At 39.6% G+C, this 16,461-nt stretch overlaps 2 protein-coding genes across 6 annotated transcripts in view; one reads left to right on the forward strand and one right to left on the reverse strand.

Annotated features, from left to right (window-relative positions):
- CLYBL (citramalyl-CoA lyase) overlaps positions 1 to 16,461 on the reverse strand; it is a 186,767-nt gene that overhangs the window by 92,196 nt on the left and 78,110 nt on the right. The window lies entirely within an intron of this gene.
- Positions 795 to 16,461, forward strand: part of LOC310676327 (uncharacterized protein) — a 41,905-nt gene continuing 26,238 nt past the window's right edge. Inside the window, exons 1-4 of one of the 4 annotated variants that reach the window (XR_014510455.1) lie at positions 2,085 to 2,258; positions 4,662 to 4,744; positions 9,135 to 9,269; positions 11,314 to 11,459. Coding sequence is in view for 1 of the 4 variants with exons in the window: in XM_083438163.1 (XP_083294289.1) it covers positions 835 to 886; positions 4,662 to 4,744; positions 11,314 to 11,392 (214 nt within the window). In the remaining 3 variants the exon portion in view is untranslated. Of the gene's footprint in view, positions 887 to 2,084; positions 2,259 to 3,662; positions 3,713 to 4,661; positions 4,745 to 9,134; positions 9,270 to 11,313; positions 11,460 to 16,461 lie in introns of those variants that run through there. The other 3 variants (XR_014510456.1, XR_014510457.1, XM_083438163.1) reach the window with 3 other exon arrangements.

Below are 16,461 nucleotides of genomic sequence, written 5' to 3' on the forward strand. Positions count from 1 at the left end.
TGAGGTCTGATTCTATACCTCTGCCCTACATAAAAACGCAGCCTAACTAAATTTCCTGACAGCTCAGAAAATACATTTTCATCATATATAGGTATTATATAGCTATCTCACTTCAGACGTTCTGAGTGCACTAGCAATGGTACAAATTCGGAAGCAAAACAGTTGGTATCTACCGTATATATATGGGGTTGAGCTGCCGGAGCTTGTTGAGCTTTTTGTTTTGTTTTTTAAGGGGAAGGACTTCTCTTATTTGCTCACTTGCCCCACCGTTGCAGAAAAAATTATAAACTTTCCCTGCTGCCCGCCGCTGCGCAGCCCTGAACACAACACTACAAAGGTGCTGGAATGCAACTCAGTTCCAGTGAGTTTCAGCTGAGAAAAACCCCTGCATATATGTATGCAAAGTTCCAATACAGTGGTACCTCGGGTTAAGTACTTAATTCGTTCCGGATGGCCGTTCTTAATCTGAAACTGTTCTTAACCTGAAGCACCACTCAAGCAGGAGGCTAATGGGGCCTCCCGCTGCCGCCGGAGCCCAATTTCTGTTCTCATCCTGAAGCAAAGTTCTTAACCCGAGGTAATATTTCTGGGTTAGTGGAGTCTGTAACTTGAAGCGTATGTAACCTGAAGCGTATGTAACTCGAGGTACCACTGTACTAGGTATGAATTCAGATGTATGGTAGCAACCAGTACCCATGATGACAAAATGTCAGCAGTATTACGTGATAAATAGGTAGACTTGAGGTCAGGGCTGGCCCAGGACATTTTGCTGCTTGAGGCAAAATGCCCCCCATCCCACAGATCTGAGTCTGCGCCACTGCACTTTCTCTGCCCATGCCACGCTGCGGCCGCACACCTTCCCCGCTGCCATGCCACAGCCCAGCAGGTTGGTGCAGCAGTGGTGAGCGGCACAGTCCTTGGGCCTATATCTGCCGCCTGAGGCAACAACCTTATCTCACTTTATCAGTGGGCCGGTCCCTGGTTGAGGTCAGGAAACCGTTTTCAACACCTTTTGCCGTTATCTCTGCTGCTTCTGCTTATGAAATATCTACAGTCTTGGTGGCAAGGACACATGAGGAGGTCTGTGGGTGCTTAAAGGAAGGTTTTTATTGTAGTATTGGTGTTCTTCTGGTGTGCAAGTTTTTTGTAGTGTCCCCACAGTGTCACTGTCATCAAGCTGCCAGTGCGTAGGCATTTAATTTGGATTTACCCTTCCCAGAAAAACATTGATAAGGTAATAACATGTTTCCAATTTTCCAACAACCCATTTACAGTATTAAGCTGTCATCTGGAAGAACCCTGTGAGGGTATTCATATTTCAAAGAAAAATGTCTCTAAGTGACTTACGACATACTAAAAAAATATCATGAATGAAAGTCATTTTCAAAAAAACACAGTAAAAATTCTAAATTTCAGAGCAGTGCTAGTAATAATTAGATAAAATATCCTCTGGATTATCAGTATAAATTTAAACAACTAGCAGATGTAGAATACTGAAAGACAAATAGCCCCATCCATCAAATATACAAGCATATATTTATTGGTAGCTGCACTCTCACTTCTGTTATCTCCCCAACTTAAACTCACACTAAAATTTTATGCTGTTTCACCACAGATAATCCTTCAATAATACTTTGCGTTGGGTAGACAAACAGCACAATTAAAAAGTGGAACAGATGGCTGAGCAAAAACAAAACTATTTTTTTTTAAAAAAAACTGCTCAAGGAAGCCAAACCATGGATTTTTGAGTAGAAATAGTAAGACAACTACATTAAGCCAACATTTTTGTGTTTGAGGGGCACTGGAAATGATGGGAAAATAGAAGTCGCAGCAAAGTATCACAGAGCAGAGATTGGAGGATGTGACCCTACTTCCTCTTACCTATAAGTCCCACTGAAGTCAATCAAAAATCCCTTTGAAATGCAGATGCAAATGTCATGATTTCAAACAATTCCTGCCTAAACGGTGACTCACAAAGGAAACAATCCAATCTGTGAGATCATATCACAGTCAACTGAAGCGATGTTAGGACTAGAGTCAGGGTCTTGAATAGTCAAGACTGTTGGACCCAAAATGGTGAGACAAGAGTTCAAATCCCCTTTAGCCATGAAGCTAACTTGGTGGCCTTCAGTAAGTCACCATTTTGCAATCTTACACCTTACAAGGTAAAAATAGGAGAACCTCATATAAACTCCTGTGCAAAATAGGACGAGCCCAAGGAGTCACCCTAAAAGGATCACTGAAGAATGAAGAACCAGGTACAAATATGACAGTGGGGGGAAACCTAAATTACAGAAACCTAAATTCACTAAATCACCCAGCTGAATTTAGTGTGGTTAACACAAAATCAAAATTTAATTCATTCTATGTCTGTTGTTCAGGGCTACAGAAAATATGGTCTATAAGCAGGCATGTCCAACTTCCAAGAGACTGCGATCTACTCCCACTATTAATAAAAAATGGCAGTGATCTACCCATTAGATCGCGATCAACCAGTTGAACATCCCAGGTCTATAGGAAATATGGTCAACAAAGACCAAGCTAATGGAATAATGGTCCACACTACAGCAAATGTAAGAATTACTGGATTACAAGTGTGACCTCTTAACAGTTGAAGAAACATATAGCTTCCCTCCAGTTGTTCTTTTTTAAAAATAATAATCTATGTACACATCACACCAACCATTACCACCAAAATATCCAATCCCTGACTTGCAGGAAGGTCAAAATCCACAGTTGGGCAACACCTTTACTGGACCAACAAAAATATCACAAAATAGTAGAGTACCCTTTCTTATGGACTAAGATGAACTTCTGTTGCTTTTAATAGTAATAGTCATAATAATAATAATAATAATAATAATAATAATAATAGCAACAATGATAATAATTGCATGGAATCTTGACTTTCCCCTCCTTGCTGTTCCAATGAGACTATTTTCAGAAGTTTAAAATCACAACATCCTTTCACTCAAGGTTGAACTGCCCTATCCAGCACACATCAGGTTTTTTTTTATAAAAACACAGTTTTTTTCTTTAAGAAGTACATGCACATTTGGTCTCTGCACAAACCTGGTTCCATTTTATAGTACCAGTTTGCTTATTTTTATTTTGAAATAGTTTCTTCTCGGTAGTGGCGCCCGTCCTGTGGAACACCCTCCCATCAAATGTCAAGGAAATAAACAACTATCTGACTTTAAGAAGACATCTGAAGATGTTCAGGGAAGTTTTTAATGACTGATGTCTTATTGATTTTATCATCATCATCATCATCATCATCATCATCATCAATTCTGTTGGGAGCCACCCAGAGTGGCTGGGGAAACCAAGTCAGATGAGCGGGGTTTAAATTATTATTATTATTATTATTATTATTATTATTACCTGTGCACTATTGTTTTGCCTGTTTGACAAGACTGTAGAAAAGGTATAGGGAGTGGGAAGCTTTCTTCTGTTAGAATTATCAATAATCCTATGGCTTTTTTAAAGTATGTATAAACTGGTCACAGATTATAAGCCAGCAACATAGAGTGCAGAGTGTGTATTTCCTAATAGATACTGCATGCTTTGCATCTTCACCCAAGTAAAAAAAAAATCTGAAGAATACAATACCTCAAACTGCTCACCACCTGAGACATCCACATAATCGGGGTGGGGTGGGGAGGGAATCCAACTTTCAGTAATTGTCTTTGTAGGCCAATATTTAAGCAGAGTAATTACTCTGCTACATTTCTATGTTCTTCTCTAAATATACTGCTTTGACCCACATCTAGGAGTCAACCTGTGCCTCAACCTGCCTTACTATCAGACTCTGCTATGTCCTCTACCTAGAATTTATCATGGTCCATCTTGCCCCCGGCCCAAATTTCCATTGTCACGATCCACATGTTGCTGTTCCTCAGCAAGCACTTAGCTTTCACCCCTTAGACCTGCAAGTCAGAGACTTGAGTTTAAATTTCCAATACTATTTGGCAGTGCTTTTTTATGGGGGTACGCATACCCTTAAACGTTTTGTGCATCTAAATTTGGCCTCACTGAGGGGCAGTATTTCAATATGAGTAGGAAAATGACAGTACCCCTAAACATTTTTTTTGGGGGGGGGGAAGCACTACTATTTGGACTTATATTTCCTTTCTGAGTGAACTACTCAAGCAGTTGCTCTGGCATTGGATTCCCTCATTACTTGTTTTTATCCTGTATTTTATTCTGTGAACTGCCCTGAGATCTTATGATGAAGGCTGGTACATAAATCTAAATAATATTAATATTAATATTAACAACAGCAACAAGAACAACACCTTCCTGATTTGCCACTAGGCCCAGTTTTCCACATCAACTAGCCATCCTTGCCCAACCCAAATCCTGATTAAAAACCTCTAGTAGATGCGCCTCTCTTGACAAGTTAGTCGGCACTTTCCATTAATGATCTGAACAATTAATATGTTAAAAACCGGTTGGGTTTTTGTTTTGTTTTTTAAAACATGATATTTTGGAAAGCCCGTTATCCACAGTGCTTTGAATTACTGTGAAAGGGGGAAAGCGACTGCTTAATTCAGTTGGGGGTGGGGAGGAGGAATTCTGAGCATGTATCCTCTTTCCCCCCCAACAACAAAAAAAATTCCTTTGAGCTTTTCTTTCTTCTTCTTCTTCTTCTTTTTTAGGTACAAAGGTTGCAGACGCATGCGCAGCTTCTGGATTAACGCAACAGACCATTACAGATTTAAGAGCCGTTACGGTATATCAAGTGAGTAAACAAAAAAAACACTAAGGCAGATTTATACAATGACCACAGTGGCACCCTGGGAGCCGTTACGGTCCATCAGGTCAAAAATCCACTTTTTAAAGAGCACCTAAATATGTGTGTAACCAATAGGCCTCAGGTCTCCAGAGTAACAAGCACACAGATTTTCAAAAAACAAGAATAGAGAGGAGTTATGGGATGGTGGTGGTTTGGGGGGAGAAAGTAAGGTAAATCACCCACAATTTAAATGCCTAAACAGTATGTGTCTGGTTCAAATAGGTGCAGAGTGAAACAGGTTTAAAATATGGGTTTTAAATAAACTTCTGGCCTCCTGTGTACAATTCTGCAAATACATTTCTGCCATCAATACAGTGAAAACAAAGTTGTTTAAAACTGCAACGTAAGTCACATATTTAAATATAATGGAGGTCATACTAATAAAACTCCAAACTTGAATACCAGGCTTGGTAGCAACTAAACTCTATATTCCACTTCTCCTGCTATAAGAGAAGTCAGGTCTACATGGTTAACTTTCCCTCTCGTTGCTTTTGTTGCATCGCCTCACAAACCAGAGAATAACACTCCTATAAACATCTAACATAAAAGGCCAAGTGCAATGTTCCAAGTGAAACCCACCGTGAATCATTCTCCTACTTACAGTTTATTCTTGGCCTTCCCCTTTTTAACGCAGTATTTGTTCCAAACGGGAAACTGAAGAAGAACTTCATCTCTCCATATGACCTGAGATAACAGTAACGTTGAAAGAATGGCCTGGCTTGTCAGGGATAATCCAAGGGCTGTCCCCAGCTACACTTTTTTTAAAAAAAAAACACCACACATGAGCCCAAAAGGACTAATAAATGCTAACTCTCAGCATGACACATCAGGAACTTTAAGCCCCTAACACCGACTAAGAAGAAAGTCTCCCAAATTTACCAAAATTATCTGCAACACAATGGAGAAGAGAAGGAATTAATCAAAGTCTCTCTCTTAATGCAATGCTTGATTGAACTATCCCAATCCCTTTTCAAATGGGATAACCAAGTGGCAAGTGACCTCGATGAAACATCCCAGAGAGGTACACAAGTACCACTTGTTCAATTTTTTCCCTTTTATGACCTCATTAGGAAGGATTTTGAAGGTTGCTCCTGAATATTAGAACAAAGTGTCTCAACACTACCTCTCTAGGATTCTTACGTCTCTTGTGTATGTGCTTTGTTTTTGTTTTGTTTTGTTTTTCCTCTAGCGGCGGCTTTTTGAATGGAATGTTTGGAACACACACACACACACACACACACACACACACTTCTGGAGAAATAATCTACCATGCAAAAACAAATCCCTCAAAGTTACATTTCTTTCCCTAAATGGAGAGCCTTGGAAAGAGGCTAGGGCTTTTGCCAAAACCAACTCATGAGTCCATCTTTCTCTCCATCTCCCTTCCTGTTAATAGTCCCCATTAATTAGAGCTGGCTGCGGTTTTCACTTCCTTATCAGGAATGAAGCAGAGGCTGCCAAATCAGCTAGTGTGAAAATATTCCATTGCCAGTAATGTGTTCCACCCCCCCCCTTTCCTCTCTCCCCAAGTGTTTGTTGATTCCATGCTTGGATTTAATTTGGAGGATTGTATTTTATAACCAGAAACAAACAAACAGATTTATAACCAAAGATGGAAAGGCAAACAGGAAAAAAAAAAGGGGGGGGGGAGAAAAGCCGAGCCAAGCACTGCAACTAAGCCCACCACTTTTATTGACTTCTTAAAAACCAAATAACCTGGCATATTAGTGTGTGCATTCTGCAACAGACATTCAGCTCCATTGTACTACTTAGAAGGGAATAAAAGGAAACCCTACTGTTTGAAATCCAGCGGAACATCCCCACAACAGAGCACAACTGTTCCCTCATGCATGAATGGGAAGGAGATGAAAGAAAAGATGGACTTCTGAGGTGCAGCAAAAAACAAAGACAACAAAAGTGCTGATCATGAGGGAATGACACAACTCATTGGCGCAAAAAGGATGAGAGAAAGGAGCTCAAACAATAGTGTAGACAGCTAAGTGACATGTAGAAGAATTGAAAAATCTACAGAAGTGCCTTTTCTCTCCACACTTGACGAGAAACAATTAAATGTTGGTACATCTGTCATAAAAAGGATAATTGAAACCTGTTACCGTCATTATGGACAGCAACTTAACTACCAAAACTGTAACTGTCCAATTAAATGTTGCCCCCTCTGTTATCTACACCACTTGCTAAAATGAAAAGCTTTGATTCCTCTGATAATTTGCCATGTCTGAATCTGTTATAAATTATATACTTGAACAGGCACATTCTAGAAGGTGCATATACACACACAGAGAGAGAGACTGGATAGAAGGACAGGCAAGGAACAAAACAGGCGAGTTCCAAGCACACAAGTTGCTTCTCTGCCAAATAGTTAAGGTTTTCAGCAGAGAGCCCAAGAACAGGATAATCACCCCAAAAACTCATTAGACTTTGTTTACCCGTCCAGATGTCCACCAGCCTGCGAAAACAATGATGCTCTAAACTAATCTACTGACTGTTGCTACTTGCTTGAGAACATGCGGCGGCCAACTAAACTGAAGAGCAGTTATTGACCCTGTCAGGATACCTGATTAATGGATAAACGCTGTAATTGATTAGCGGAGAAGTGTGAATTAAAATGGAGAGTACAGCATCAATAATGAATGTCTGACAAAAGAGAGCTGACATAAAATGTAAAACGATTGCCTGCAGCTATATCTCATCAAAGACACACTTTTTCTTAAAAACAGAAGAAGGAGGGGGGGAGAGAGAGATTTAGCCCAGGGTCCTGTCCTCTGCAGTTCTTTAGTCTTTTCTCTTGGTAATGATGCTGTGTGTTAAACCACCAGCAAAATGTTATGGGAACGACTCATCAATCCACCTTCATACTTCAAGCTATGTGAGGCAGTTAAATGACTCCATTATCCTCCCACTTCTTTATCCCTTCAAAGATACCCTAGACTTCCTTCATTTGTTCACCCTGAATTCCCTGCTATTATGTCGGCTGAGAACCGTAAATTTTGCTTGCACCCAAGCACCCTGCTCTACAGGTTGTTGCAGCCGCTGCTGCAGGGAACAGGCCTGCCCAACTTTTGTGACGCACTGAGCCAAAAGCAAGTCAGCAGCAATATATATGTGCTCATGGCCCCCCTGGAGCCCAACAGAGCTCCCTGATTTTGCAACTGTGGTTGGACCTTTGACTGAGGATATCCAGGTTTAAATCCCCACTCAACCACTAAGGATGCTGGGTGACATTGGCCGCTCCCAAATCACTCTCTAGATGCCTAATCTGTTGAGAAAATAAGATTTGGCCTAAGGAAACAAGCGTGCTGTCCCAGGCTCCTTAGCAAACAAAATAAACAAATAAAACAAATAAAACTGTTAAACAGCTACCAAGGAGCATATGTTTATATTACTTACTATTTAATGCATTTCATAAATGTATACCCCACTTTTTGAGCAACTTCTTCCACAAAGCACCTTACACTCTCCAATAAAAAACAACCTCACCCACTGACAAAATGTAAAAGTACATAATACAGTACAGCCAAAACAATAAACCAGCAAAGAATGAAGTACAAATATAGAATTTAAAAATGTAATACAGATCATAAAGAACATTTAAAATGTATACAAACAAGCAAGGAGTAAAACTGCAGAAGTAAAGTTTCAGAAATATCATGGGATCGTTAGGAAAAGTTTAAGAGAAAATTAAGTTTTTGACGGAAATAAGAAATTGTAACAATAAGCAAAAATTGTAACTACTGTATAAGCAAGAAATTCTGCTGGTGTTTTTTTTAGCTCAGCTCTTAATAATTACCAGCAGTGCCCCAAGATAAAAATAGAACGTGTGTATGTGTTATTGAGGAAATCCCACTGAATTCAATAGGAACTCAATTCTAAGTTGACTTTTTAAAGACTGTGCTGTCGACCAATCATATTCAGGAAGAAATATGTGAGCAGTGGTGGCTGGTGCCCATTGGAACTGCTAGGGTAGAAGCAGAGAGGCCAACATTAAAGGGAGTCAGAGACAATGACAGGCAGAACCCAAAAATTCTACTTTTCTTCCCATCATCCTCTCTGCTAAGTTGAAGAGACAACATGGAGACTAAGGAGGCTGACTCTGACAGCTAGGAGCCATTCGTTTATAAAATGGATAGCACCTTATTAAAAAATTGCTTGGAGGTGTGTTTTGTTTTGCTTTTATATCCAAGAGGTACGTAAATTTTGTTAATAAAATATTTGAGCCCAACATTTTGTGTCAAAGGATTCGGTAATTTTTGGCAATTCACCTTGATTGTAACATACTGGCATAAGAACTCTGTAACATCTTGCGTTTCGGTTGCAGTAGGGGTGAAACAGTCGAAAACCACAACCTGTTAAGGAAGATGATCAAGGAGGTGACATTTCCTGTGGTTCTTCAAGCCGTTCAGCTAAAGAACGAACTTCACCTTCCCTAACAATGTTTGAAAGGACAGAAAAGGTGACTGGCACTAAGCACATTTCAGAAGCTCAAATGTGGGGGTATTCAACGCAAGAGAATAGTTTTATTAACTTGCTTTTAGCGGTTATAATTTTGTGAAACATAGAACCATGCCTACAGGTATTACTGTATGGAACATAATTAACACACTTCATTAAGTTTATCAAATATTTGAAACCATATGTTTTAGACCAATCCTACAAATGCATACATCTTTTAACCATTCTAATCTGCAAAAAGATGTCCGTTGCAGTAAATGCTTTTAATTCTCAATATTAAATATTGTCAGGTCCGCTTGAGACAGTAGTTAAAATTAACAAAAAGCACTGTAAGTGCAAGTTTAAAAGCAATAACAATAGCAACAATAATAACGGACAACAACAATCACTCCTTTTGTATGCTGACAGGCCTTTGTAGCTGTTTTTTTGTTTTTGTTTTAATAACCAGTCATTTTAATTATTATCTCTCTTGTTTTAATACTGTTTTTTGTTTTAATGTTGTACACTTCCTTGTATGCATGGTATGATTGGTGGAATAGAAATACTTTTATAAATAAAATAATATACAAGATAGGATAAACAGTTGCACAATGTTTTCAAATGTCACTGTAAATAAAATACAGTGAAAATGTAGTAGTTTAATAAGGTAATTTTCTGTATTTAGCTTACCTAAAGGTTTTAGCAAATGAATAATTTAGCAAAAGGTTTCACATCAGTTTGTATGATTATTAAATATGTATCTACAGGGCAGTGTGTATCCCAAAAATACCAAAAAAACAAACAAGCAGGAATTTCTGGCATAAACATTCAGTTTAAATCTATACACAGGAAAACCAGGGCAACCATCTTGTGGCAATGCAGATATGCTATTTGCTAGTTGCCATGATACGAAGAACCTGCATGGCACAAATGACAAAGGAATGCCTGCAGAACTATAGAATTACAGACATGTAGTGTCTGCATTTGAAGTGCCATTGAACAATCCACCACAAGATTCAGTGCTATCCAATGATATAACCAATTTCTTACCCCTTTTCAGCTGAGCCCCATTTTTTACATGATGGCATATTTCACTAATGATATGCAGATCAATCTGTGTGTAAGAAAACCAGCAATACTAAAACTTAACAAGAGCAGCAGCAACACATTTATATACATATAGGCTTGGATTCAAAGCTTTCTAGTAACTTCCACCCATTCAAGGTGCTCCAAGATTTCCACTGACTCTCCTCTACCTGAGAGTAGACACTTTGAAATTAAAAGGACCTAAGTTACTCATGTCCATTCGTTTCAGTGGGTTTGCCAGGTAACACTGGATTCAATTCACTTAGCTTGACAAAGTGAGAAGACATCAGCGAGGAGGTGTCAAGAAAAAAGTATAAGTTGAATCAAGGGTAAAAAGATAAAGTTGCAACTCAGGTCATCCACTATTTTGGAAAGTAAAGGAAGTAGGAAACTAGGCTGACAGGAAAATCAGAGGGATTTAGAGAAGCATTTTGAAACGGGGTACAATCCTTAGAGCTTCAAATCTAAACATAGCTGATGTGGATGAAATTGTTTTTGTGCTAAACATATTTTCCCCCTCCACATAACCCTACTTTTGCTCTCCCTCTCTTATTCTCTTCACACTTTCCAGAAAAAATGGAATAAAATAAAACCATACATGTGGTATAAAGTATGACTTCTGTATAGTATAAAGCAGGAAAGTGAAGGAATCCAAAAAGCAGCTGCTTAAAATTAAATCATCATGTTTTCAAAAAAATGTGTTAATTTCTAAAAGTTTCAATGTATTCAAGAAAAGGCCTGTTTAAACTATTCTCTATTATTTTTCGCTGCTGACTGAGAGTTCAGCATGATCGCCAGTACAATTTTAAAGAATATTCTCTCTCTTAGCCATTGTTACAGATAGAAGCAGGAATTAAGCACAGTCTTTTTGGCAGCTGAACTTGGATCAAAAAGACATTCATAACTCCTGCAGGGTTTTGCTTTCTTGGGTCAAGGCAACTTTCACAAGGCTTCTTTCTACCCTTTACCTTTTTTCATAGGCGATTATATCCCTGGTTAAAATCCAGACATTTACTGCCAGACAAGAACAAATTACTTTGACCAGGGACACTCCTGAAGGTAAAATTCTTCAGCAGCAGGTGGGTCTGACCCCAACCTTTGCCTGAGCTCTCTGGTTCATTAACTTGTAATTTCTCATACCAAAAGTGAAATATTTCCCCTCTGACTTGCAGGCTGATGTATTTATTCAGATTGGGAACAGTATACCAGAACAGGGATGGCCAATATGGCGTTCTTCAGATGTTGTCAGACTCCCAACTCCTATCGGCCCCAGCAAACATGGCCCAAGGTCAGGGATGATGGGAGTTGTCTGGCAAAAACTGCAGGGTACTACATTGGCTATCCCTGTCTCACTGGTACATGTTTTCCTGGTGTCTAAAATACAACTGGGTTGCCGTATGTCCGGAATTTCCTGGACATATCCAGAATACTGCAGACGGAAGCAGTGTCCGAGCGGAAATTGCTAAAATGTCTGGGGAAATCGGACATTTTGGCCAAAACGAAATACAAGGAAAGGGAGGTGGCTAACTCAACCTGACATGACTAAATGATGCTCCTGACTCTCAGACTGAGGCTCCCCGGAGGATGCTTCTCTGTCCAGAAGGATTTCATGATCTAGTCTAATGTCACGACTCACCTCAAGAAGCAAAGAATCCACCTACGTTGGTAAAAATTGGTAGAGAAGGTAGCAAGTCTACCCAACCTCATAAAAGGTAAAGGACAGTTAAGTCCAGTCATAGGAGACTATGAGGTTGTGGTGCTAACCTCGCTTTTCAGGTCAAGGGAGGCAGCGTTTGTCCGCAGACAGCTTTCTGGGTCATGTACCCAGCATGACTAAACCGCTTCTGGCACAACAGGACACCATGATGGAAGCCAGAGTGCAAGGAAACACAATTTACCTTCCCACCAGAGCCGTACCTATTTATCTACTTGCACTGGCGTGCCTTCAAATTGCTAGGTTGGCAGGAGCTGGGACAGAGCAATGGAAGCTCACTCCGTCGTGGCCCGGGGATTCGAACCGCCAACCTTCCAATCAGCAAGCCCAAGAGGCTCAGTGGTTTAGACCACAGCACCACCCACTCCCTACCCAACACATAACATCCCTATTTCCATTTTGCATTGGGGGGTGTCTCTTTTTCCTTCTTTCATCCCAATGGACCTTGTTGAGTCTACTGCAATTTGCATTTGAATTCCAAAGAACTAGTGTTAAAGGAACAAAGGAAGCATGGATTTATCCAGTCACTCAACAGTGAAGGAATTCAACTGGCAATTCAGTTAAACTTTCTAGTGTGGTGTCAGAGCAATGATTCCCTAATGGTGGGTCATGGGTGCTGAGCCAGTTTGTTGGCAATGTGTGATGTATGAAGCTACTTATTGTAAATCATATGAGACTCAGGTAGCTGAGAAGGAAGTTCAATTTGACAGGAGGCCTCAAGCATTGTAGGTTATATAACCTCCAACGTTTCTCCAATGAAAACAGGGATGTCCTATTCCATCATCATCATCATCAACATCAACATCATCATTATCATCATCATTTTTATTTATTTATACCCCACCCATCTGACTGCATTGCCCCAGCCACTCTGGACAGCTTCCAGTAAAACCATAATAAAACATTAACAAACTTCCCTATGCAGGGCTGCCTTCAGGTATCTTCTAAAGGTTGTATGGTTACTTATATCATTGGCTCAGGGGTCACATAATTCCATGCCCTCCAACATTTCTCCAATGAGAACAGGGACATCCTAAGAAAAAACAGGACATTCTGGGATCAGATCAGAAACCAGGACGACTTCTATCAATCCGGGATTGTCCCTGGAAAATAAGGACACTTGGAGGGTCTGAGGTTAGACAGGGCACTCTTTTGGTGAAGGCACTTCCTATGTCTATTAAGCAGAAATAGGGAAGCATATTGAAGATACTTGTTAATAGGGTGACCAGGTGCAAAAGAAGGCATTGTTTCTTTACAGCTATGTAAAATTATTATTATTATTTGAATTTATATACCACCCTATATCCGGGGGTCTCAGGGCGGTTCACAAAACAGACTATTTCATGGTCAAACCTGGGCATATGTGATTGGCTCTCCTAATTTTTATTTTTATTTAAATGCAATCATAGGACACTCTGGTTTTGACTGGAGGACAGGTGAATTAACCCTTTCCCCCTCTGTTCAAAATACACCTGTATGGTATCTCCCTGCATTAGTGTATTAGTAGCTTCAGGGTGGAGGGGGTGCAGTTTTGATTGGGGAAAACGGGATAGCCACACCTCCCACAGCACCATTGCTTCAGTGACAAGCAGAGCTTCCACAGCTGCTTTTCAGTTCAACACACACAAAAACATGCACCAAATAATTTTGGGATGTTCTGCTCATGGATCCCCAGGGGTCTAATGGGGCTTCTCAGATGTGCTGCTTATTCCAAAAGGCTGGGGAAAGCTGCTGTGCTCGTCATCCCTTCTTCTGCACAATGGGATGGAAGGAATCAAGCAGAGGTTGAACAGTCATCGGTTGGGGATGCCTAGTTCTAGATTTCCTTCATCAAGTGGATTTGGATTTCCTGCACCAAGTCAATAATTCTATGACTATCCCAAGAGCTCTGCCTTTCTTTGTACCCAGTCACCCTACTTGTGTGACTCCCAGCCACTGTCTCCACTTTCCAGTTGAAGAACTGCCTTGTTTTAATTTTTACAATGCACTTAAAAAAACCCCCTAGATTGTAGGGTTTGCCTTAACTGGTGATAAATCTAACCTTCCTAGCATGGAAATATTATACCCAGACTTTTGTTATATGGTTTCTCTTCTCCCTTTTTCTAAACTGAACACCACTGGCTTGAAAACAAAAACTTCCTCCAATATACACACATAAGGAATCAATTAGCTTGCAAAAACATGGCAGAACCACATTTGATTTCTTTTCTTCCAGATAAGTAGAAAGCTTTAATGACAGTCACATATAAGGAATAATAAAGTGTATTTATAGCATTGCATGGCCCCTTGACATAATTGTTGTTTAGAGAGGCATGTAATGTGGTCATGCGAAAGATTGGTTTCACTTTTTGTGGGGGTTTTGTGGTTGCAATATCCATGTCTTTGGATCATAACATGTAATCTGATCAATGATCTGATATACATTCCCAAAACCAGAAGGGAGAAAAACTGCTTGCCTTTGGTTATATATATATTTTAAAAAATATTAAGTAAACCTTTCAGCAGTTTCACACATTTCAATTTTTTAAAAAAGGTTTAGAAGCTATCACAACAATTTCTTATAATTAAGTGATTACTAGTTATTTCTTATTTTTTGTTTGAATGCTATCAAAGACTACATCTCATACCTCAAATTCTTCTTTTATTAACTTGGAAGCAAGTTGCACTGGTGGTTTTGACCAATGAAACATCCAGTAAACATCCTTAGGATTGAAATCCTCTATATCTAAGCTTGCATCTGTTATCTTGTTCTGCAGCATGATATATAACTCCCCCGTCCAAGAAAAACCCACCCTTGGCTATTTAAAATGAGGTCCTGCCAATTTCCTCGCTTTTCCCAAGATAAGCAGAGTTTAAGACATAACAAGATGGGTCAGTCTCTGTTGCTTTGGAGTATTTGGAGTCTGCCAAGCCATAGGCAAGTGCTATCTTATTCCCAAGTGTTACCTATGCAGATGTTTCAAAGTGACCTGCTTTGCTCCAGCAATTATGTAGCACAACTGTGCAGTCCAGATACAGCTTCCAGATGGGCATGTTGAGATCCTTTTCTGCTATTAAATATGGACCATTTCTGATTATCAGCCAACACCAATGTGAAAGATGTTGTGAAATCCGCAAGCAAGGAAAACCTGGCGGAAGACATGTTCCAAATACAAGCAAAGTCAATAAAACCGGAGTTCCGTAAAGATTTCTGCAAAATCAGTCACCAAAATTATTTTTTGATAGGTTTGAATTATTTATTTCATTTATTAAATTTGTATAGAACCCTTCCTCCAAAGATCACAGGGCGGTTCACATTAAAGTGCAAAATGCAAAAACATTTGAGATTTATAATTCTATTTTAAAAAAAGCTTTAGATTCCATGTATATATTTTCACGATAGATAACACGCATAAATCTTCATGGTAACCTTTGAAACCAGACATGAGGAAGCTGTGGTCCTCCAGAGGTCGGGACTCCCAACACCCATCAGCCCCTGTTAGTGTGCCAGTGGTCAGAGATGATGGGTGTCGTAGTCCAAATTTTGCAGGGTCACAGATTCCTCATACTTGCTATAATCAGATAGTTCATATCTACCTGGAATCAAAACTGAGAAGCTCTGTTGACATAATGGATAAGGATGGAAGCTAAGATGGGGGCTTCTGATTAGATGATCTTAAAACCATTAAAATAAATAAATACTCAAACCGAACAGCATGCAATTTTGCTTTCATGAATATTTTTTCCCGCTTTAGTAATCTTATTTTGGAAAATGTCTGAGCACTTCGAGACTAAGTAAGTGAACTTGATAGGTGCATGGTGTATGGAAAAAAAGAATATAATGATGTCAGTGTCCCCTTATTCCTATGCTAGGAATTGGGGAGGTTGCTTTACCACTCATTCGCTCCACTAAGATGCATATTCCCCATAAAGACAGATTTGCACATAAACACCCCAATTCAGATAAAGTTAGTTACATTATGTCCCCTTTAAATGAAGAGGAAGCCAGCAGGCTCCTTTACAGAAGCTGATGGAGGCTTCTCGACTCGTAGTTGAAAACTATTTATTCAAATTTCTGTCATATATTACAATTGGAACTTGTAAAAAAACCCACATGTTTCAGTATGGAGAACTCCCTGTTTTGGATTCCAGTTGCTTTTGTTCATTCCCATTCTCCTCAGTTTTCTGCCCCCCCCCCCAAAAAAAAATTCCAAGCCCACTAAACATGCTGGGTTGTTTGTTTGTTTTTGGAAATTTTCCTCTGAAATATTTCCTTTACTTCTGGAAACCTCAAAAGTTCCCCAAGCCCCCCCGATATTCTTGTGCATGGCATTTTGACAACAATAGGACTGTCATTCACAGTAGGAACATCAGATACAGGGGGAATGATAGCAGAATTTAGGCTAGGTTGCCATATAGTCTCCCCTCATTCTAT

The sequence above is a fragment of the Podarcis tiliguerta genome, assembly GCF_965153285.1.
Source record: "Podarcis tiliguerta genome assembly, chromosome: 4".
NCBI lineage: Eukaryota > Metazoa > Chordata > Lepidosauria > Squamata > Lacertidae > Podarcis > Podarcis tiliguerta.